The sequence below is a fragment of the Cinclus cinclus genome, chromosome 38 (genome assembly GCF_963662255.1).
Source record: "Cinclus cinclus chromosome 38, bCinCin1.1, whole genome shotgun sequence".
NCBI classification, from domain to species: Eukaryota; Metazoa; Chordata; class Aves; order Passeriformes; family Cinclidae; genus Cinclus; species Cinclus cinclus.
The window spans coordinates 516957-538357 of NC_085083.1; the positions used below are offsets into that span (position 1 = coordinate 516957).

A 21401-nucleotide genomic window follows, 5' to 3' on the forward strand; every position below is an offset into this window, starting at 1 on the left:
TATACTGGTTTGTACTGGTTTATACCGGATTATACTGGTTGTACGGTTTTATACTGGTTTATACTGGTTTGTACTGGTTTATACTGGGATGGACACCGAGGGGACGTTGCAGACACTGGGAGGTGACAGCGACAAAATCCCGACGGACCCGGGGCACTTCCGGGTGACACGGGTCACGTGACACAGGTGACACGGGTCACGTGACACACACAGGTGTGACACAGGTGACACAGGTGTGACACAGGTGACGCTCAGGTGTCCCCAGGTCAGTTCCTGGTGTCCCAGCTGCTGTCCCAGGGACCCTCCCGGGGTCTGTCCCTGTCCTTGGTGACACACACAGGTGACACAGGTGTGACACAGGTGACACAGGTGTGACACAGGTGACACTCAGGTGACACTCAGGTGTCCCCAGGTCAGTTCCTGGTGTCCCAGCTGCTGTCCCAGGGACCCTCCCGGGGTCTCTCCCTCTCCTTTGTCTGGGCCCGTTCCGGGGGGGCTCTGCAGGCCCTGCCCCCCTCCCTGCGCCTCTCGGACCTGCGGCACCTGCCGAGCACGTGAGGGACCCCAAATGTCCCCGAAATGTCCCCAAAATGTCCCCAAACACCCCAAAAGGTCCCTAAAATGTCCCCATGTCACCCCAAAATGTCCCTAAACCAAACCCCAAAATGTCCCCATCCCTGTCCCCTCTGCCCCATCCCTGTCCCATCCCTGTCCCATCCCTGTCCCATCCCTGTCCCCATCCCTGTCCCCTCTGCCCCATCCCTGCCCCATCCCTGTCCCCATCCCTGTCCCATCCCTGTCCCCATCCCTGTCCCCTCTGCCCCATCCCTGTCCCATCCCTGTCCCCATCCCTGTCCCCTCTGCCCCATCCCTGTCCCCATCCCTGTCCCCATCCCTGTCCCCTCTGTCCCCATCCCTGTCCCCATCCCTGTCCCATCCCTGTCCCATCCCTGTCCCCTCTGCCCCATCCCTGTCCCCATCCCTGTCCCCTCTGTCCCCATCCCTGTCCCCATCCCTGTCCCCATCCCTGTCCCATCCCTGTCCCCTCTGTCCCCTCTGTCCCCATCCCTGTCCCCATCCCTGTCCCATCCCTGTCCCATCCCTGTCCCCTCTGCCCCATCCCTGTCCCCATCCCTGTCCCCTCTGTCCCATCCCTGTCCCATCCCTGTCCCATCCCTGTCCCCTCTGCCCCATCCCTGTCCCCATCCCTGTCCCCTCTGTCCCATCCCTGTCCCATCCCTGTCCCCTCTGTCCCCATCCCTGTCCCCATCCCTGTCCCATCCCTGTCCCATCCCTGTCCCCTCTGCCCCATCCCTGTCCCCATCCCTGTCCCCTCTGTCCCCATCCCTGTCCCCATCCCTGTCCCATCCCTGTCCCCTCTGTCCCCTCTGTCCCCATCCCTGTCCCCTCCCTGTCCCCTCTGTCCCCATCCCTGTCCCATCCCTGTCCCATCCCTGTCCCCTCTGCCCCATCCCTTTCCCCATCCCTGTCCCCATCCCTGTCCCCTCTGTCCCCATCCCTGTCCCATCCCTGTCCCCATCCCTGTCCCCTCTGTCCCCATCCCTGTCCCCAGGGCCGTGGACCTGGTGGTGGAGGTGGCACATCCGTGTGTGGTACAGGAGCACGGCGAGGACATCCTGAAACACGCGGACTTCATGGTGACACCGCGGGGACAGGGGACAGATGGACAGGGGGACGGGGACAGGGACAGGGGGACAGGGACAGAGGGACAGAGGGACAACGGGACACAGGGACAGGGATGGGGACACTGGGGGCACTGGGGACATTGGGGACATCGGGAGGATTTGGGGACATTGGGGATGTGAGGGACAACAGGGACATCGGGGACGTTGGGGACACACAGGTGACACTGGGGACATGTTGGGGGTTGAGGACATTTGGGGACATCGGGGGCGTCGGGGGACAGGGGGACATCAGGGATTTGGGGACACCGGGGATGGTGGGGACAATGGTGACAACGGGGGGATTGGGGACACGGGGAGGACATTGAGGACATCACTGGGGACATTGGGGACACAGAGGTGACATCGGGGACATTGTGGGGGTTGGGGACATTGGGGACAATGAGGGGAGCGGCGCCGTTGGGGACTGGGGACAGAAGGGGCAGTGGGGACAGTGGTGGCGCTGGTGATGTTGGGGACATTTGGGGACAACAGGGACACTGGGGGGGGGGGTGCGGATTTGGGGACAGAGGAACACGGGGACATTGGGGAGGGGCCAGCGGGGCTGGGGTGACCGACCCGGCGTCCCCAACGCTGTCCCCGGCGTCCCCAACACTGTCCCTGGTGTCCCCAACGCTGTCCCCGGTGTCGCAGGTCGGGTCCCCCTCGGCCCTGGCGGACGCTGTCACCGAGCGGCGGCTGCGGGAGGCGGCGGCGCGCGGGGGCCACACCCTGTACGTCCCCAGGGGGGCGCTGTGGGGCTGCGAGGACATCGCCAGGATGGACAGCGCGGGGACACTGCAGGTGACACTGCAGGGGACAATGGGGACACTGGGGACACTGCAGGTGACACTGCAGGTGACACTGGTGACACTGCAGGGGACACTGGGGACACTGCAGGGAACACTGCAGGGGACAATGGGGACACTGCAGGTGACACTGCAGGGGACACTGCAGGGGACAATGGGGACAATGGGGACACTGCAGGTGACACTGGTGACACTGCAGGGGACACTGGGGACACTGCAGGGGACATTGGGGAAACTGCAGGGGACATGGAGACAGATTTTGGGGATGGTGTCCTGCTGTGGCCCTGACTTGTCCCCCTGTCCGTGTGTCCCTGACCCCGCCGTGTCCGTGTGTCCCTCACCCTGCCGTGTCTGTGTGTCCGTGTGTCCCTGTGTTCGCGTGTCCGTGTGTCCCCTGCGTGTCCCCTGTGTGTCCGTGTGTCCCTCCCCTGTGTGTCCGTGTCCCCTGCGTGTCCCTCCCCTGTGTGTCCCCTGCGTGTCTCCTGTGTGTTCCCTGTGTGTCCCCTGCGTGTCCCCGTGTGTCCCCTGTTTGTCCCCTGCGTGTCCCCCGTGTGTCCCCTGCGTGTCCCCTGTTTGTCCCCTGCGTGTCCCCCGTGTGTCCCCTGTTTGTCCCCTGCGTGTCCCCCGTGTGTCCCCTGCGTGTCCCCTGTTTGTCCCCTGCGTGTCCCCGTGTCCCCGTGTGTCCCCCGCGTGTCCCCCGCGTGTCCCCTGCGTGTCCCCTGTTTGTCCCCTGCGTGTCCCCGCGTGTCCGCAGGCTCTGCAGGTGACCATGACCAAGGCCCCGGGCAGTTTCCGCGCTCGGGGCCGCCTGCGGGAGCTCCTGGAGGCGGCGGGGCCGGGGGAGGCCGTGCTGTACGAGGGGCCCCTGCGGCCGCTCTGTGCCCTCCTCCCCAACAACGTCAACGCCATGGCGGCCGCAGCGCTGGCGGCGCCGCGCCTCGGCTTTGACGGCGTCACCGCCCGCCTGGTGGCCGACCCCAGGTGGGACACCTGAGCGAGGGACACCCGACTGTGTGTGAGACACCTGTGTGTGTGTGTGACATCTGAGTGTGTGTGTGACACCTGAGTGTGACACCTGTGTGTGTGTGACACCTGAGTGACACCTGACTGTGTGTGACACCTGAATGTCTCTGTGACACCTGTGTGTGTGACACCTGTGTGACACCTGTGTGTGTGTCACCTGAGGGACACCTGTGTCACCTGTGCTGTCTCCTGTGTCACCCCCACTTCCCCTCAGTGTCCTGGCATTGTCCCCTCCCTGTCCCCAGCTGTCACTGCCACGTCCCCACATTGTCCCCTTGTCCCCAATGTCCCCTCAATGACCCCGCACTGTCCCCATTGTCCCCTCAGTGTCCCCATTGTCACTCTCAGTGTCCCTAATGTCCCCATTGTCACTCTCAGTGTCCCCATTGTCACTCTGTGTCCCCATTGTCACTCTCAGGGTCCCCATTGTCACTCTGTGTCCCCACTGTCACTCTCTGTATCCCCGCAGTGTCCCCATTGTCACTCTGTGTCCCCATTGTCACTCTCATTGTCCCCAGTGTCCCCGCACTGTCCCCATTGTCACTCTGTGTCCCCATTGTCACTCTCTGTCCCCACTGTCACTCTCAGTGTCCCCACTGTCCCCCATGTCCTCTCAGTGTCCCCATTGTCACTCTGCGTCCCCATTGTCACTCTCATTGTCCCCAGTGTCCCCGCACTGTCCCCACTGTCACTCTCAGTGTCCCCACTGTACCCCATGTCCCCTCAGTGTCCCCATTGTCACTCTGTGTCCCCACTGTCACTCTCAGTGTCCCCACTGTCCCCTCAGTGTCCCCATTGTCACTCTGTGTCCCCATTGTCACTCTCAGTGTCCCCACTGTCCCCCATGTCCCCGCAGTGTCCCCGACTGGCACATCATGGACGTGCAGGTGACAGCGGTGGCCGAGGGTGGCCGCTCCCTGACTGTCACCAGCACCCGCCGCAACCCCGCGGAGCCCGGCGATGTCACCGGCAGTGCCACCCTCCACAGCTTCTGGAGCAGCGTCCAGGGTGTGTCACTGTCACCTGTGTCATTGTCACCTGTATCACCTCCCGGTGCCACCTCCCTGTGCCGCCTCAGTGTCACCAATGTCCCCTCGCTCACTCCGTCCCCTCCCCGCAGCCTGCACCGGACACGGCGGCTGCGTCAAGCTCTGCTGAGCCGCAACAGCGGAAACATCGCCGGAGACACCTCGGGGACATCTTGGGGACACTCCGGGGACATTTTGGGGACAATAAAACCCTGCCTGCAGTGGTGGCTCCCTTCTTGTCATGGCGGCGGGGAGGGGACGCGATCCGATTGGTGGAAACGCCGCGCGGGGCACGACGGGAGGAAGGAATCTCGCCTCCGATTGGTGAACGGGAGGCGCAAAGCGTTAAGGGAGGGAGGTCAAAGCGCTGATTGGATAGCTGTGCGCGCGGGGCACGATGGGGAGTAGGTCGGCGCACCCTCATTGGTCAGCGTGGCGCAAAGCATGACGGGAGTTGTAGTTGCGGCCTGAGGGGGCAGAGGCCGCCATGGCCCCGGAGGACGCGCGGGGTGAGTAGGGGGAGGCCGGGTCCGGATTTTGGGGGGTCCTGAGGGGGCTTGTGGGGGACAGGAAGAGCTCGGGGATTTTTTTCGGGGTGCAAGAGGGGGTTTGGGGGTGAGGGAGGGAGGCGGAGGCCGCGCCCCGGGCCTGTGAGGGGGGAAGGGCTGGGCAGGCCTGGGTGGAATTTGGGGGGGTCCTGGGGGGATTTTGGGGGGGATTTGAAGGAATTCTGGGGGGGCTATTGTGGGAGGATCTGGGGGTCCTGAAGAGATTTCGGTGGGGGTGGGGACAGCATGGTCTTGGGGCCTGGTGGGGAGGATTTGGGGGTGCCAGGAATTTGGGGAGGGGTCCTGAGGTAACTTTGGGGGGGGATTTGAAAGAATCTGGGGGCCCTGGGAGGGATTTGGGGGTGTCAGGAATTTGGGGAGGGGTCCTGAAGGGAATTGGGGGTCCTCTCTCGGAGGGATTTTGGGGTAATTTTGGAGACATTTGATGGAATTTGGGGGGTCTGGAGTAACTCTGGAGGCGTCAGGAATTTGGGTCTGGGGTCTCGGGGGGAATTTGGGGAGTCCAGGGATCTCTTAAGTGGGGGTTTGAGGGAGCTGAGGGGGATTTGGGGGGAATTTTGGGGGTCCCAGGAGTTCATTTCGCTCTCCCCCCACCCCGGATTTGGGGGGGGGGGGGGGGGGTGTCTCCAAGAATTTGGGTCTGGGGTCTCAGGGTAGATTTGAGGAAATTTGGGGGGAATTCTGGGGGTCTCTGGAAGGTATTCTGGGGAGACTTGAAGGAATTTGGGGAGTCTGGAGTAATTTTGGGGGAGTCAAGAATTTGGGTCTGGGGTCTCAGGGAGGATTTGAGGGAATTTGGGGGTCCCGGGGGATTCTGGTGGACCTGAGGGGGATTTGGGGGGAATTTTGGGGGTCCCAGGAGCTCATTTCACACCCCCCCCCCCCCCCCCCCCCGGATATAGGAACAGGGAGGGGGGTCCTCCCCGAATTTGGGTCTGGGGTCTTGGGGGAGAGAATTTGAAGTAATTTGGGGTAAATTTTGGAACTCATCCCCCCCCACCCCCCCTCCCCTCTCTCCTCACAGCCCCCCAAACCTCCCCCTCCCCCAGCCCGGATTTGGGGGGGGTCCCGGGGGAGGTGCCGGATTTGGGTGGGGGTCTTCCCGAATTTGGGTCGGGGGTCTCGGGGGGGCTTTACCACGAGCGGCAGCGCCTGGAGCTGTGTGCCCTGCACGCCCTCAACAACCTCCTGCAGCGGCCCTGGCTCAGCAAGGCCGCGGCCGACAGCATCTGCCAGCGGTGAGACCCCAGACCCAATTCGGGGAGGGGTCCCGGGGGGGTTTAGGGGGTAGGGAGGGGTCCTGGGGGAAGTTAAGGGGAGTTCCTGAATTTTGGGGAGGGGTCCTTGGGCTGTTTGGGGGGAGTTGTGGGGAGCTCCTGAGTTTGGGGAGGGGTCCTGGGGGGGATTGGGGTGATTCCTGAATTTGGGGAAGGGTCCTGGGGGGATTTGGGGTGGTGGGGAGGGGGGTTGGGGGCTCCTGGGATGGGATTTGGGAGGTTTGTGAATTTGGGGAGGGGTCCCAGGGTATTTGGGGGGGGCTTTGGGTGTTCCCTGGGGGAAGCCGGGGCGAGATTAGGGAATTTGGGGAGGGGTCTCAGGGGGAAGGGGTCAGGGTTAATTTGGGGAGGGGTCTCGGGGGGGTCAGGGTTAATTTGGGGAGGGGTCCCGGGATGTTCAGGGTTAATCTGGGGAGGGGTCCCGGGGTTGTTCAGGGTTAATTTGGGGAGGGGTCTCACCCCGAAGACCCCCCAGGCTGTCCCCAAATTCCCGTCCCAACCCCCACCGGAGCCCCCTGGGCACTGGGAACTACGACATCAACGTGGTGATGGCGGCGCTGGGAACGCTGGGGCTGGCGGCCATCTGGTGGGACAAGCGGCGGTGAGACCCCTCCCCAAATTCGGGACAGACCCCAGACCCAAATTGGGGACCCTTCTCAGGGCCCCCGACCCAATTTTGGGATCTCTGCGAGACCCCAGACCCAATTTGTGACCCCAAACTCAAATGGGGAATCTCTCAAATCTCTCCTTGTTACCCTGGGATGTATTGGGAAGGAAAGCAATGAGACCCCTCCCCGAATTTGGGAGGGAACCCTGAGACCCCAGACCCCAATTCTTGACCTCTCCCAGGACCCCAGAGCCGAATTTGGAATCTCTCTGAGACCCCAGACCAAATTTGGGACCCTTCAAAGACCCCTGACCCAATTGGGGTCCTCCCAAACCTCTCTTTGTTAAGCTGGGCTCTAGTGGGACAAAAAGTGGGCAGACCCCTCCCCAAATTGGGGATGGACCCCTGAGACCCCCGACCCACATTCCTGACCCCTCTCTGAGACCCCACAGCCAACTCTGGGACCTCTCCGAGACCCCAGACCCAGTTTGGGACCTCTCCATCGTCCCCAATCTCTCCCCGTTGGCCGTGCGGCGACAAAAGCGCTGGCGTCCCGCTTGGAGCCCCCCGGAACTAATCCGCTCCAGACCCGGCATTAATTAATTAATTGCAATTAATTAAGCCCTTGCTGACACCTCCCCCAGCCCCCTGGAGCACCTGGCCCTGCCGCGGGTCCTGGGACTGCTGCTCAATGTCCCCTCGAGGGTGACACTGGGGACGCTGTCCCTGCCCCTGTGCCGCCCACACTGGCTCGGGGTGCGGCAGATACGGGACGTCTTCTACAACCTGGACTCCAAACTGCGCTCACCTGAGGTCATCGGGGACGAGACCCAGCTCAGGTGGGACCCTGGGGACACCTTGGGGACACCTCGGGGACACCTCGGGGACATTGGGGACACCCTGGGGACATCGGGGACACCCTGGGGACACCCTGGGGACAGATCCGGGATGTCTTCTACAACCTGGACTCCAAACTGCGCTCACCTGAGGTCATCGGGGACGAGACCCAGCTCAGGTGGGACCCTGGGGACACCTTGGGGACATTTTTGGGACAGTGAGGACACCTTGAGGATACCTTGGCGACACTGGTGAACAATTTGGGGACACCTTGAGAAACATCTGGGGACAATTTGAGGACACTGGGGACACCCTGAGGGTACCTTGTCAACACCTTGGGGACATTGGGGACAACTTGGGGACATTGGGGACAACTTGGGGACATTTTGGGGACATTTGGGACACTCTGGAGCTAATTACTGTAATGACTAACGAGAGCACCCTGCTCCTGTCACTGCACTAATTACTGTAATGACTAATGAGAGCACCCTGCTCCTGACAGGCACTAATTACTGTAATGACTAATGAGAGCACCCTGCTCCTGTCACTGCACTAATTACTGTAATGACTAATGAGAGCACCCTGCTCCTGTCACTGCACTAATTACTGTAATGACTAATGAGAGCACCCTGCTCCTGTCACTGCACTAATTACTGTAATGACTAACGAGAGCACCCTGCTCCTGACAGGCACTAATTACTGTAATGACTAATGAGAGCACCCTGCTCCTGTCACTGCACTAATTACTGTAATGACTAACGAGAGCACCCTGCTCCTGACAGGCACTAATTACTGTAATGACTAATGAGAGCACCCTGCTCCTGACAGGCACTAATTACTGTAATGACTAATGAGAGCACCCTGCTCCTGTCACTGCACTAATTACTGTAATGACTAATGAGAGCACCCTGCTCCTGACAGGCACTAATTACTGTAATGACTAATGAGAGCACCCTGCTCCTGTCACTGCACTAATTACTGTAATGACTAATGAGAGCACCCTGCTCCTGACAGGCACTAATTACTGTAATGACTAATGACTCATGAGTTCATTATCCATTGACCTAATTGCTGTTTGTAGCCCCAGGCAGTTCCAGAGCAGGCCAATAATGCAACGTGTACTCATAAATGAAGGCAATAATTCATTTAATCGTTAATTAATCTGTTAATTAGTGATTTAATAATTACTAATCACTCTCATCTGTGTTTTTAAGGCATTTGTTTATTCCATGCAGGCAGCATTGGGTAAAAATTTAATATGTTCTCATTAAAATACCCCGTAATGAATTTAATTATTAATTATTCTGTGAATTAATTATTAATTATTTATTTATTACAGTAATCTCTATTTCTGAGCTTCATTTTTTTACAACTCCCTGGCATTTCCTGCGGGCAGAGCTGGCCAATAATTTTATGTGTACTTATAAAACAAATCAATAATTTATGTAATTATTAATTAATCTAATTAGCTGTTTATTAATTACAGGCATCTGTGTTTGTGAACTTTTCTTTTGTACCCAGGGAGTTCCTCAGGGCGTTGCTGGCCAATAATTTTACATGTGCTTGTTAACCATAAGAAAAAAAAATTAATTATTAATTAATCTGCTAATTAATTAAGGGTTAATTACCAAAATCTGTATTTGTGAGGCATTTCTTGTCCCCAGGCAGTTCCTGAGGGAGGTTCTGGCCAAGGAAGGCTCGGAGCTGTTCCTGGTGGTGCCGCGGGATGTGGAGGAAGGAGGCACCTGGAGAGACCCCAAAATCCATCCATAAATGAACACTGCACCCCAAAATAAAGAACTTTTGCACCCCAAAATAAATCTCCAAATTCCTCCTCAAAATCCCCAAATTTCCCCCCAAAAATCCTCGAATTTCACCCTAAAAATCCCTAAATTTCACCCCAAAAAATCAACTAGTTCCGCTCTGAATCCCCAAATATCACCCCAAATCTTACCCAAAATCCCCAAATTTCACCCCAAAAAAATCTCCTAATTCCGCTCCAAAATCCTCAAATTTCACCCCAAGCCCCCACATTTCACCCCAAATCCCCAAATATCACCTAAAATCCCCAAATTTCACCCCCAAAATCTCTTAATTCCAATCCAAAACCCTTAAATTTCACCCCAAATCCCCAAATTTCACCCGAAATCTCCAAATTTTGCTCCAGAATCTCCAAATTTTGCCCCAAATTCCAACCCAAAATCTCCAAATTTCACCCCAAAAATCTCCTAATTCCACTCCAAAATCCTCAGATTTCACACCAAAAATCTCCTAATTTCTCTCCAAAATCCCCATATTTCACCCCAAATCCCCAAATTTCACCCCAAAAATCCCCAAATTTTACCCAAAATCCCAAAACTTCACCCCAAATCCCCGAATTTTGCCCCGAAATTTCCGCTTTTCCCACATAAATTCACGGATTTTCCCCTGAACTCGAGAAACTCCATTTTAAATTTCTGAATTTTTCACCAAAATTCCCGAATTTCCCCCTCACAGCGATGGGCGCCAAAGGCGGGAATCCTGAGGCGGGGGGCGTGACCACCCGGGATCCGCGCTCTGATTGGCTTTCCTTTTTGATTGACAGCCTCTCTGGACCTCCGCAGCCAATCAGCGCGCCTTCTGCGGTTGGGCGCAGCTGCAAATTCAAGAATTTCGCCCCCAAACTTTTATATTTGCCACACAGATTCTCGAATTTCTCCCCTGGAACTGAGAACTACACCTCGAAATCCGCGAAATTTTCACCAAAGTTCCCGAATTTCACCCCAAAATCTCCTAATTTCATCCCCACAGGGCGGGGAGCCAAAGGTGGGAATCCTGCGGCGGGGGCGTCACCACTCCCGCGACGCGCTCTGATTGGCTCTTCGCCTTGACTGACAGCCTCTTCGGACCCACTCAGCCAATCAGCGTGCGGCATGTAGGTTTGGCTCCGCGCAGCTCCAAATCCCCGAATTCCACCCGAAAGAGTCGATTTTTGCCCCAAAACCTCCGTATATCTCCCACGATTGCCACAACTCCCTCCCGAAATCACGCATCGCATCAAGAAACTCCCAAATTCCTCCGCCAAATCCTGAAAATCCTCCCCCACACCGAGCGACGCGGGAAAGCTGAGGAGGCGGGCGTGGCCATCGCGGAACCGCGGTCTGATTGGCTATTCGCATTGATTGACACGTCGGCAGGGGCGGTTCAGCCAATCAGCGGGACTATATTGGTTCTCTGGGCGATAGCGCCGCCGGGCTGTCGGTCCTCCCTGGTGGTCTAGTGGTTAGGATTCGGCGCTCTCACCGCCGCGGCCCGGGTTCGATTCCCGGTCAGGGAACATTTTTAATTTTTTTTTTTTAATTTATTTTTTTTTTCCATTCATTTCCTCTTCCCATCTTCCCAACAGCTCGCGGGGGCCTCTGTTTTTTTTTTTGTTTTCTCCTCCGTAATGCTTCGCGTTTCGTCGAGAAATAATTTATTAAATAAAAAAAAAAAGAAAGAAATAAAATAAAAGGTGTGGCACGAAAAGAACACAGCGACTCTGTCGCGATATGGCCGCGACAGAGAAGGGAGGCACCGCTGGGATTCGAACCCAGGATCTCCTGTTTACTAGACAGGCGCTTTAACCAACTAAGCCACGGCGCCGGGCGTTCCCAGGTCTCCCAAAAAATTCCTAAAATTCATCCAGCCCCTCCCCCACCGCCCATACCCTTCCCTAAAATTGGGGGGACCCTCCCCCCCCCCAAATTCCCCTCCCCCAAAATCGGCCACACCCCAAACCCTACCCCTCTCCTTTACCACCCACCCCCGAAAAGCCCAAATTCCGCCCCAAAATCACAAAATTTCACCCAAAATCTCCAAATTCCGACCCAAAATCTCCAAATGTCACCCCAAAATCTCCAAATTTCAATCGAAAATCTCCAAATTTCACTCCAAAATCTCCAAATTTCACTCCAAAATCTACAAATTCCAACCTAAAATCACAAAATTTCATCCCAAAATCCCCAAATTTCAACAGAAAATCTCCAAATTTCACCCAAAATCTCCAAATTTCACCCCAAAAATCTCCAAATTCCGACCCTAAATCTCCGAATTTCAACCCAAAATCTCCAAATTTCATCCCTAAATCTCCGAATTTCAACCCAAAATCTCCAAATTTCATCCCAAAATCTCCAAATTTCACCCAAAATCTCTAAATTTCGCCCCAAAATCTCCAAACTTCACTCCAAAATCTACAAATTTTACACCAAAATCTCCAAATTCCAACCTAAAATCACAAAATTTCATCCCAAAATCCCCAAATTTCACCCAAAATCCCCAAATTTCACCCCAAAAATCTCCAAATTCCCACCCTAAATCTCCGAATTTCAACCCAAAATCTCCAAATTTCAACAAAAATCTCCAACTATATAAAAATATTTCCAGATACATAAAAATAATAAATTGGGGGAAAAACACAAAAAGGAAAATTGGGAAAAATAAAAATAAGAAATTGGGGGAAAATAAAAAAGAAACTTGGGGGGAAAAAAAGGAGAAATTTGGGTTAAAAAGGGAACAATTGGGAGAAATTAAAATGAGAAATTTGGGAAAAATTGGAAAAACTGGGAAAAAATAAAAGGAGAAAACTGGGAAAAAATAAAAGGAGAAAATTGGGGAAAATAGAAAGAAGAAATTGGGAAAAAATAAAAAATAAAATTGAGGGGAATGGGAGAAATTTGGGTCAAAAAGGGAGAAAATTGGGAAAGATAAAGAGAATTTTGGGGAAAATGGGGAAAAAATGGGAAAATAAAAGGAGAAAATTGGGAAAAATAAAACAAAGAAATGGGAGAAAAATAAAAAAGAAAATTTGGGGGGAAAAAAGGGAGAAATTTGGGTTAAAAAGGGAGAAATTTGGGAAAAATAAAAATCAAAAATTGGGGGAAAAAAACCAAAAAGGAAAATTGGGAAAAATAAAAACGTGAATTTTGGGGAAAATGGGAAAAAATGGGAAAAAATGGGAAAAAAACAAAAGAAAAAAGTGCAGGGAGAGGGAGAAAATCGAGGGGAAAAAAAGGAGAAATTGGGATAAAAAAAGAGAAAAATTGGAAAAATTGGGGAAAAGGGAGAAAATTGGGGGAAAATTGAGGGGAAAAAAGAGAAAAATTGGGATAAAAAAAGAGAAAAATTGGGATAAAAAAGGGAAAAATTGGGATAAAAAAGAGAAAAATTGGGATTAAAAAAGAGAAAAATGGGGATAAAAAAGAGAAAAATTTGGATTAAATATAAAAAAATTGGGATAAAAAAGAGAAAAATTGGGATAAAAAAGAGAAAATTGGGATTAAAAATAAAAAATTTGGATTAAAAAAGAGAAAAATTGGGATAAAAAAGAGAAAAATTGGTACAAAATCAAAAAGAAATTTGTGGGAAATGAGAAAATGGAAAAAGAAAACCCAATAATGAGGGGGAAGGGGAAAAATAATTGGGATTAAAAATAAAAAAAAAGGAAATAAATAAAATAAAATAAAATAAAATAAAATAAAATAAAATAAAACGAAATGAAATGAAATTAAACAAATCCCCTACCCCTTTCCCCTCCCCCTTTCCCCTCCCCCCTTTCCCCTCCCCCCCTTTCCCCTCCCCCCTTTCCTCTCCCTCTTTCCCCTCCCCCCCTTTCCCCTCCCCCCTTTCCTCTCCCTCTTTCCCCTCCCCCCCTTTCCCCTCCCCCCTTTCCTCTCCCTCTTTCCCCTCCCTCCTTTCCCCTCCCTCCTTTCCCCTCCCTCCTTTCCCCTCCCCCCCCCCCGCCGCCATTTTGGCGGGTCCCGGATTCGAACCCGCAGTTACTACAGATGAGGCCACGCCCCAAGCCCCGCCCAATACCCCCGCCCCTTCAGCGGTGACCACGCCCCCGGAGCGCTCCCCTTGGTGGCCGGGCGCGAACGCGCAGCCGCGGACGAGGTGGCCGAGTGGTTAAGGCGATGGACTGCTAATCCATTGTGCTCTGCACGCGTGGGTTCGAATCCCACCCTCGTCGGGAGCCCCGCGTGGGGCGGAAACACCGCGGGATTGTCCCTTTTGAATTGGGGTGATCCCAAATTTTACAATCCCAGCCTCGTCAGGAGCGGCTTTTTTGGGGGAAAAAAAATCCTGAAATTTTCTGCTTTTGGGGTGATCCCAAAATCCCAAATCCAATACCCAAATCCCACCCTCATTAGGGGCAGCCTTTTGGGGTAAAACCCTGTAATTTCTGGTTTTCGGGTGATCCCAAATTTTACAATCCCAGCTTCACCAGGAGCGGAATTTTTGGGGAAAAATGCCCCGGGATTTTCTTCTTTTTTTGGGGTGATCCCAAAATCCCAAATCCAATCCCAAATGCAGGCCTCGTCAGGAGCAGCTTTTTGGGGGAAAAAACTGAAATTTTCTGATTATTGGGTGATCCCAAATTTTGCAATCCCAGCCTCGTCAGGACCAGCTTTTTGGGGGAAAACCTGAAATTTTCTGGTTTTTTTAATTGGGGTGATCCCAAAATCCCAAATCCAATCCCAAATCCAGGCCTCGTCGGGAGCGGCTTTTGGGGGAAAAATCCTGAAATTTTCTGTTTTTTTTAATTGGGGTGATCCCAAAATCCCAAATCCCATCCGCGTCAGGAGGGGATTTTTTGGGGAAAACCCTGAAATTTTCTGATTTTCCAGTGATCCCAAAATCCCAAATCCAATCCCAAATCCAGGCCTAGGCGGGAGCGGCTTTTGGGGGAAAGAAACTGAAATTTTCTGATTTTTGGGGTGATCCCAAATTTTACAATCCCAGCCTCACCAGGAGTGGATTTTTGGGGGAAAAATCCGGGGATTCTCTTCTTTTTTTGGGGTGATCCCAAAATCCCAAATTTTACAATCCCAGCCTCGTCAGGAGTGGCTTTTTGGGGGAAAAAAAATCCTGAAATTTTCTGATTTTCGGGTGATCCCAAAATCCCAAATCCAATCCCCAATCCCAGCCTCACAGGGAGAGATTTCTGGGGCAAAAAATGAAATTTTCTGGTTTTTGGGTGATCCCAAAATCCCAAATCCAATCCCCAAATCCCATCCTCATTAGGAGCAGTTTTTGGGGAAAAAAAGACCTGAAATTTTCTGATTTTTGGGGTGATCCCAAAATTTACAATCCCAGCCGCGCCCGGAGGGATTTTTTGGGGGAAAATTCCCGATTTTGGAATCCCTTTCTCCTGAAAATTCCCTTCCTTAACGCTCCCCCAATCCCCTCCAGTCCCTCCCAGTTCATCCCAGTCCGTCCCAGTTCCCGCCCTGGCCCCGCCCCTTCCTGTAGTGACGTCATCGCTCGCGAGCGCGGCCGGAAGCGGCTCCGGGGGCGGCGGCGGAGCCCGGTGAGAACTGGGAGAGACTGGGATGGACTGGGAGGGACTGGGATGGACTGGGAGAGACTGGGATGGGATTGGGAGAGACTGGGAGGGACTGGGAGTGACTGGGATGGACTGGGAGGGACTGGGATGGACTGGGATAAACTGGGAGAGACTGGGATGGACAGGGATGTACTGGGATAAACTGGGATGGGATTGGGATGGTCTGGGATAAACTGGGATGAGCTGGTTTATACTGGGATGGGATTGAGATAAACTGGGATGGGCTGGTTTATACTGGGATGGACTGGGAGGGACTGGGATGGACTGGAATAAACTGGGATGGACTGGGATAAACTGGGAGAGACTGGGATGGACTGGGATGTACTGGGATAAACTGGGATGGGATTGGGATGGTCTGGGATAAACTGGGATGAGCTGGTTTATACTGGGATGGGATTGAGATAAACTGGGATGGGCTGGTTTATACTGGGATGGACTGGGAGGTTCCCAGGGGTTCCCCAGTCCCACCTTGGGGCGTTCCCAAGTTGATCCCAAATCCCAAATTTTAGGGATTCCCAAATTCCATCCTGGGAGATCCCAAATCCCAAATCCCATCCCAGGGGATCCCAAATCCCAGGGAATTCTCAAATCCCCAATTCCCACCTCAGGGAATTCCCAAATCCCAAATCCAGCCCAGGGAATTCCCAAATTCCAAATAATTCCCAAATCCCAGGGAATTCCCAAATCCATCCCAGGGAATTCCCAAATCCCAAATCCCATCCCTGGGGATCCCAAATCCCAGAGAATTCCCAAATCCCCGATTCCCACCTCAGAGAATTCCCAAATTCCAAATAATTCCCAAATCCCAGGGAATTCCCAAATCCATCCCAGGGAATTCCCAAATTCCAGCCCATGGAATTCCCAAATCCCAGATTCCCAAATCCCAGCCCAGAGGGGTCTAAAATCCCAAATCCCAAATCCCAGGGAATTCCCAAATCCTGTCCCAGGGATTCCCAAATCCCAGGGAATTCCCGGGAAGGGAATTCTCCATTCCCGGATCACCTGTGGGAATCCCCTCCCTCCCCTTCCCCCCCAATATTAATGAGATGTTAATGAGATGCAAACGCCACATTTGCATATCCCAGAACACCCACGGTGCCCAAAAACCCCAAATTTGGCCCCAATTCCTGGGAGCTGCCACAGCACAGCTGGAATCCCGCAGCTGGAATTCCTGGAATTCCTGTTCCGGGTTTTGGGATTTGGGGGTTTCGGGGCCTTTCAGGTGACATCAGAATTCCCAGAATTCCCGTCCTGGGTTTTGGGATTTGGGGCCTCATTGGTGGCTTTGGAATTCCCGGAATTCCCATCCCTGATTTTGGGATTTGGGGCCTTTCAGGTGACATCAGAATTCCCAGAATTCCCGTCCTGGGTTTTGGGATTTGGGGATTTTGGGCCTTTCAAGTGGCTCCAGAATTCCCGGAATTCCCATCCTGGATTTTGGGATTTGGGGCCTTTCAGGTGACATCAGAATTCCCAGAATTCCCATCCCAGGTTTTGGGATTTGGGGCCTCATTGGTGGCTTTGGAATTCCCAGAATTCTGATCCCAGATTTTGGGACTCCTTGGTGGTGTCAGAATTCCCAGAATTCCCATCCCGGATTTTGGGATTTTGGGCCCTGGTGGTGCCATCAGTATTCCCATAATTCCAATCCTGGATTTTGGGATTCCGGATTTTTTGGGATTTTCGGCTCCGGCCCCACCTGGAACTGCTCCAGTTCTCTCAAATTCCCAAATTTTTTTATTTTATTTTTTTTTTTTTGGTTGTTCCTTGGATTGCTTGGGTTCCCCAAATCCCAGGGAATTCCCAAATCCATCCCAGGGGATTCCCAATTCTTCACCTGTCCCTGTGCTCACCTGTCCCTGTCCCTCACCTGTCCCTCACCTGTCCCCATTCCCGCTTTTCCAGGTGTGGCCATGGAGCAGCTGCGGGGCCGGGACCGCCCCTTTTCCCAGGGGATCCCTCACCTGTCGGAGGAGGAGGAGGAGGAGGAGGAGGAGGAGGAGGAGGAGGAGGAGGAAGAGGAGGAGGAGGAAGGGACAGGTGAGGAAGGACCAGGTGAACAACCAGGTGAGGAGGAGGAGGAGGAAGGGACAGGTGAAGAGGATCCAGGTGAGGAAGTTCCGGGTGAGGATGATGATGAAGATGCAGGTGAGGACGAAGACGCAGGTGAGGAGGAAGTTCCAGGTGATGACGATGAAGAACTTCCAGGTGATGACGACGCAGGTGAGGAGGAAGTTCCAGGTGATGACGATGACGATGATGATGATGATGAAGACTCAGGTGAGGAGGAAGAGCAGCACCAGGAGCCTGCAGGTGAACCCTCCACCTCCCACCCGCGCCCGCCTGCGCCGCGCCGGCCCCGCCTTTACCTGCGGCCACGCCCGGCCCCAGAAGAGCCGGGCCCGTCCCAGCCGCGCCCGTGGGAACTGCGGAACCCCTCACCTGAGGCAGGTGAGGCCGGGCCCTCTCCGGCCTTCGTGCAGCTCATCGACGAGCGCGGCGTTTACTCCACGGCCAAACTGGTGCTGGGCGGGCGCTCGGGCGCGCCAGGTGAGGACGACGCCGGGCCGGAGACGCCCGAGGACGCCGCGGCTCACCTGGAGATCCGCCAGGTGATCGTGGCCGAGAAACCTTTCCAGTGCCCCGTGTGCCACAAGGGTTTCAAGCGCGCCTGGGAGCTGCTGAGCCACGAGGTGGTGCACACCGAGGCGCGGCCCTACACCTGTCACCTGTGCCGCGCCACCTTCAAGCGCCACTCGGACTTCAAGAGCCACGCCCTGGTGCACACGGAGGAGCGGCCGCACAGGTGCGACCTGTGCGGGAAACGTTTCAAGCGCTCCTCCAACCTGCAGGAACACCGGCGCATCCACAGCGGGGAGCGTCCCTTTACCTGTCCCAGGTGCGCCAAAGGTTTTAAAACGCCTTACGAGCGTCAGCGCCACGCCTTGACTCACCTGGCGGCTGAGAAACCGTTCAGGTGCGGCGACTGCGGGAAGGATTTCCCGGCGGCCAACGCCCTGCTGCTGCACCGGCGGCAGCGCTGCCAGGACAAGCCGCACACCTGCGGCGTCTGCGGCAAACGCTTCACCTACGGCCACTCCCTCAAGGTGCACGAGCGCGTGCACACCGGCGACCGCCCCTTCAGGTGCGCGCTCTGCGGCAAGGCCTTCAAGCAGAGCAACGCGCTGGCCTCGCACGAGCGCGTGCACACGGGCGAGCGCCCCTTCGCCTGCCGCACCTGCGGGAAGGCGTTCAAGCAGTCGTCGTACCTGGCCATACACCAGCGGGCTCACACGGGCGAGCGGCCGTACAGGTGCGAGGCGTGCGGCAAGGCCTTCGCCCGGCCCTCGCTGCTGCTGCAGCACCGGCGCGTGCACAGCCAGGTGAGGCCGCACCAGTGCGGCCACTGCCACAAGTTCTTCAAGGACCTGGCGTACCTGGCCGTGCACGAGAAGGTGCACACGGGCGAGACCCCCTACAAGTGCGGCGTGTGCGCCAAGGGCTTCGCGCACCCCTCCAACCTGCTGCAGCACCGGCGCGTGCACCGCGACACCTGACGTGGGTTCCGGCCCCACAGGTGTGCTCGCCTGGACGGGCGCGGGAGCTCGGAAGGTGCGGCAGCCACGGCCGAGACCCACGGATGAAGCCCCGGGTGAGGGGACTCGGTACCTGTGAGCCCAGACGGGTGTGGACCCCAAAAGTCTCCAGCGGCAACACCTGAACTGCACTACCTGAGCCCCAGGTGAGGGGACCCCACATCTGTAACCCTGGCCAGGTGTGGAGCCCAGAACTCTTCAGCACCTGCACCTGAAGCACCTGAACCCTGTGGATGAAGCCTCAGGTGAGGGGACTCGGTACCTGTGAGCCCAGACAGGTGTGGACCCCAAAAATGTGGTTTTGGACCTCAAAAAAGTGCAGCAGCAACACCTGGGCAGTGACACCTGAGCCCTGTGGATGAAACCCCAGGTGTGGGGACCCTGAATCTGCACACCTGGACAGGTGTGGGCCTGGAACTGCACACCTGGACAGGTGTGGGAACCCTGGAGCTGTGACCCAGGACAGGTGTCGAGCCCAAAATGTGCAGCACCTGAAGTGTCACACCTGAGCTACAGGTGAGGGGATGCTGAATCTGCACCTCAGGACAGGTGTGGAGCTGGAACTGCAGCACCTGGACAGTGACACCTGCGCTACAGGTGAGGGCATCCTGTACCTGTGAGCCAGGACGGGTGTGGGCCTCAAAAAACTTCAGCACCTGCACAGGCCCAGGTGAGGGCACCTCAGCCAGGTTTGGACCTCGAACTCTGAAACACCTGGACAGTGACACCTGAGCTACAGGTGAGGGGCCCCAGGACAGGTATGAGCCCTGAACTCTGAAACACCTGGACAGCGACACCTGAGCTACAGGTGAGGGGCCTCAGGACAGGTATGAGCCCTGAACTCTGAAACACCTGGACAGCGACACCTGAGCTACAGGTGAGGGGACTTAGGATGGACACACCTGCGATGTGATGTCACCAACAGCGGACGAGGAATGGGAGGACCCCCGGGGTTCACCTGAGCCCAGGTGTGACCCCAGAACTGAGAGGTCTCACCTGAGCCTGGGATGGACTCGTGTGGATTTTGGGGCACTCCAGGTGCACCTGGGATTGGCCAGGTGCGCACCTGGGATTGGCCAGGTGCGCACCTGGATGGGGTGGGGCCTGCACAGGGCCTGGGGTTTTACGCCATGGATGATGGGATGGGGACAGCTCACCTGGGCCACACCTGGGCAGACCTGAGCACATCTGGACACATCTGAGCACACCAGGGTACACCTGGGGCACACCTGAGCTCACCTGGACACACCTGGGGCACACCTGAGATCACCTGGGGCACACATTAACACACCTGAGCATACCTGGGGCACACCTGAGCTCACCTGGGCACAACTAGACACACCTAGGGCTCACCTGAGCTTACCTGGGCACACCTGTGGTACAGCTGAGCACATCTGGACACACCTGAGCTCATTTGGGATACACCTTATCACACCAGGGGCACACCTGGGGCACACCTGAGATCACCTGGGGCACACATTAACACACCTGAGCATACCTGGGGCACACCTGAGCTCACCTGGGCACAACTAGACACACCTAGGGCTCACCTGAGCTTACCTGGGCACACCTGTGGTACAGCTGAGCACATCTGGACACACCTGAGCTCATTTGGGATACACCTTATCACACCAGGGGCACACCTGGGGTACACCTGGGGTACACCTGAGCTCACCTGGGACACACCTGAGCTCACCTGGGCACACCTGGGGCACACCTGAGCTCACCTAGGGCACACCTGTAGAACACCTGAGCACATCTGAACACATCTGAGCTCACCTGGGCACATCTGTCCCACCTTTCCGGGCGGTAGCTGTAGCGCTGGGGGCGGGGCACACCTGGGTCATTCATTAAAGGATCATTAATTGATGACGTCATCGCCGGTCTCACCTGAGTCGCACCTAGAGCTTCAGGGACGGAGTCACCGCACAGGTGGGAGAGGGGGAGACACCCCAAAACTCACATCTGGTGAGGTGGGAACACCTGAAATTCACACCTGGGGAGGTGAGATCCCTAAAATTCACTCCTAGGGAGGTGGGAACACCTGAAATTCACACCTGGGGAGGTGGGGATCCCTAAAATTCACACCTGGGGAGGCGGGGATCTCCAAAATTCACACCTTGGGGGATGGGAGCTCCAAAATTCACACCTGGGGAGGTGGGGATCCCTAAAATTCACACCTGGGGAGGCGGGGATCTCCAAAATTCACACCTGGGGAGGTGGGGATCCACAAAATAAAACACCTGGAGGCTCCAGATGCCATTTTTAATTTATTCACCTGCTCGGGTGTGTGGTGACACCTGAACCTCTCAGGTGCTGCCAAGGAGGGGGGCGGGGCTGGAGCCAGGTGAGAGCGGCCAGGTGAGGTTCAGGTGAGGGATTCCAGGTGAGAGCGGCCAGGTGAGGTTCAGATGAGGGATTCCAGGTGAGGTTCAGGTGAGGGATTCCAGGTGAAGATTTTAGATGAGAGCAGCCAGGTGAGTTCCAGGTGAGACATTCAAAGTGAGAAGGGCAAGGTGAGAGCGGCCAGGTAAGACATGAGGGGCTTGAGGTGAGTTCCAGGTGAGACATGAGGGGTTTCAGGTGAGTTCCAGCCTTCAGATGAGC

General features: G+C 55.3%; 2 protein-coding genes and 3 non-coding genes across 8 annotated transcripts; 4 read left to right on the forward strand and 1 right to left on the reverse strand.

The window, feature by feature from the left end:
- The first annotated feature begins 88 nt into the window (after positions 1-88).
- On the forward strand, positions 89-4687 carry ASPDH (aspartate dehydrogenase domain containing). Its single transcript, XM_062512561.1, has 7 exons — positions 89-163; positions 418-554; positions 1574-1658; positions 2337-2486; positions 3246-3472; positions 4371-4522; positions 4635-4687. The coding sequence occupies exons 1-7, from the start codon at positions 89-91 to the stop codon at positions 4670-4672; spliced, it is 864 nt and encodes a 287-aa protein (XP_062368545.1). The 3' UTR covers positions 4673-4687.
- A 304-nt stretch (positions 4688-4991) lies between these two features.
- Positions 4992-9667, forward strand: JOSD2 (Josephin domain containing 2). Of its 4 annotated transcripts, none has more exons than XM_062512576.1 (5): positions 4992-5051; positions 6136-6349; positions 6855-6989; positions 7640-7834; positions 9497-9667. In XM_062512576.1, exons 1-5 carry the CDS (start codon positions 5030-5032, stop codon positions 9603-9605), a joined length of 675 nt encoding a protein of 224 aa, XP_062368560.1. In that variant the 5' UTR covers positions 4992-5029; the 3' UTR covers positions 9606-9667. The 4 variants fall into 4 exon arrangements, with proteins under 4 accessions (XP_062368560.1, XP_062368561.1, XP_062368562.1 ...); XM_062512577.1 differs by having other exon boundaries at positions 6864-6989; XM_062512578.1 differs by having other exon boundaries at positions 9501-9575.
- A 1409-nt stretch (positions 9668-11076) lies between these two features.
- Positions 11077-11148, forward strand: TRNAE-CUC (transfer RNA glutamic acid (anticodon CUC)). The gene has a single exon. It is a non-coding gene; the product is annotated as a tRNA-Glu (tRNA).
- A 234-nt stretch (positions 11149-11382) lies between these two features.
- On the reverse strand, positions 11383-11456 carry TRNAT-AGU (transfer RNA threonine (anticodon AGU)). The gene has a single exon. It is a non-coding gene; the product is annotated as a tRNA-Thr (tRNA).
- Positions 11457-13739: 2283 nt separating this feature from the next.
- On the forward strand, positions 13740-13821 carry TRNAS-GCU (transfer RNA serine (anticodon GCU)). The gene has a single exon. It is a non-coding gene; the product is annotated as a tRNA-Ser (tRNA).
- Positions 13822-21401: the final 7580 nt, after the last annotated feature.

Excerpts from the sequence above, each read along its gene's own strand:
- JOSD2 (XM_062512576.1), top strand. The coding sequence starts at position 5,030 with ATGGCCCCGGAGGACGCGCGGG. Across the intron at positions 6,350-6,854 it reads GCCGACAGCATCTGCCAGCG|ACCCCCCAGGCTGTCCCCAA; the intron begins GTGAGACCCCAG and ends CTCACCCCGAAG. Across the intron at positions 7,835-9,496 it reads GGGGACGAGACCCAGCTCAG|GCAGTTCCTGAGGGAGGTTC; the intron begins GTGGGACCCTGG and ends TCTTGTCCCCAG.
- ASPDH (XM_062512561.1), top strand. The coding sequence starts at position 89 with ATGGACACCGAGGGGACGTTGCAGACACTGGGAGGTGACAGCGACAAA. Across the intron at positions 164-417 it reads CGGACCCGGGGCACTTCCGG|TTCCTGGTGTCCCAGCTGCT; the intron begins GTGACACGGGTC and ends TCCCCAGGTCAG. Across the intron at positions 3,473-4,370 it reads CGCCTGGTGGCCGACCCCAG|TGTCCCCGACTGGCACATCA; the intron begins GTGGGACACCTG and ends ATGTCCCCGCAG.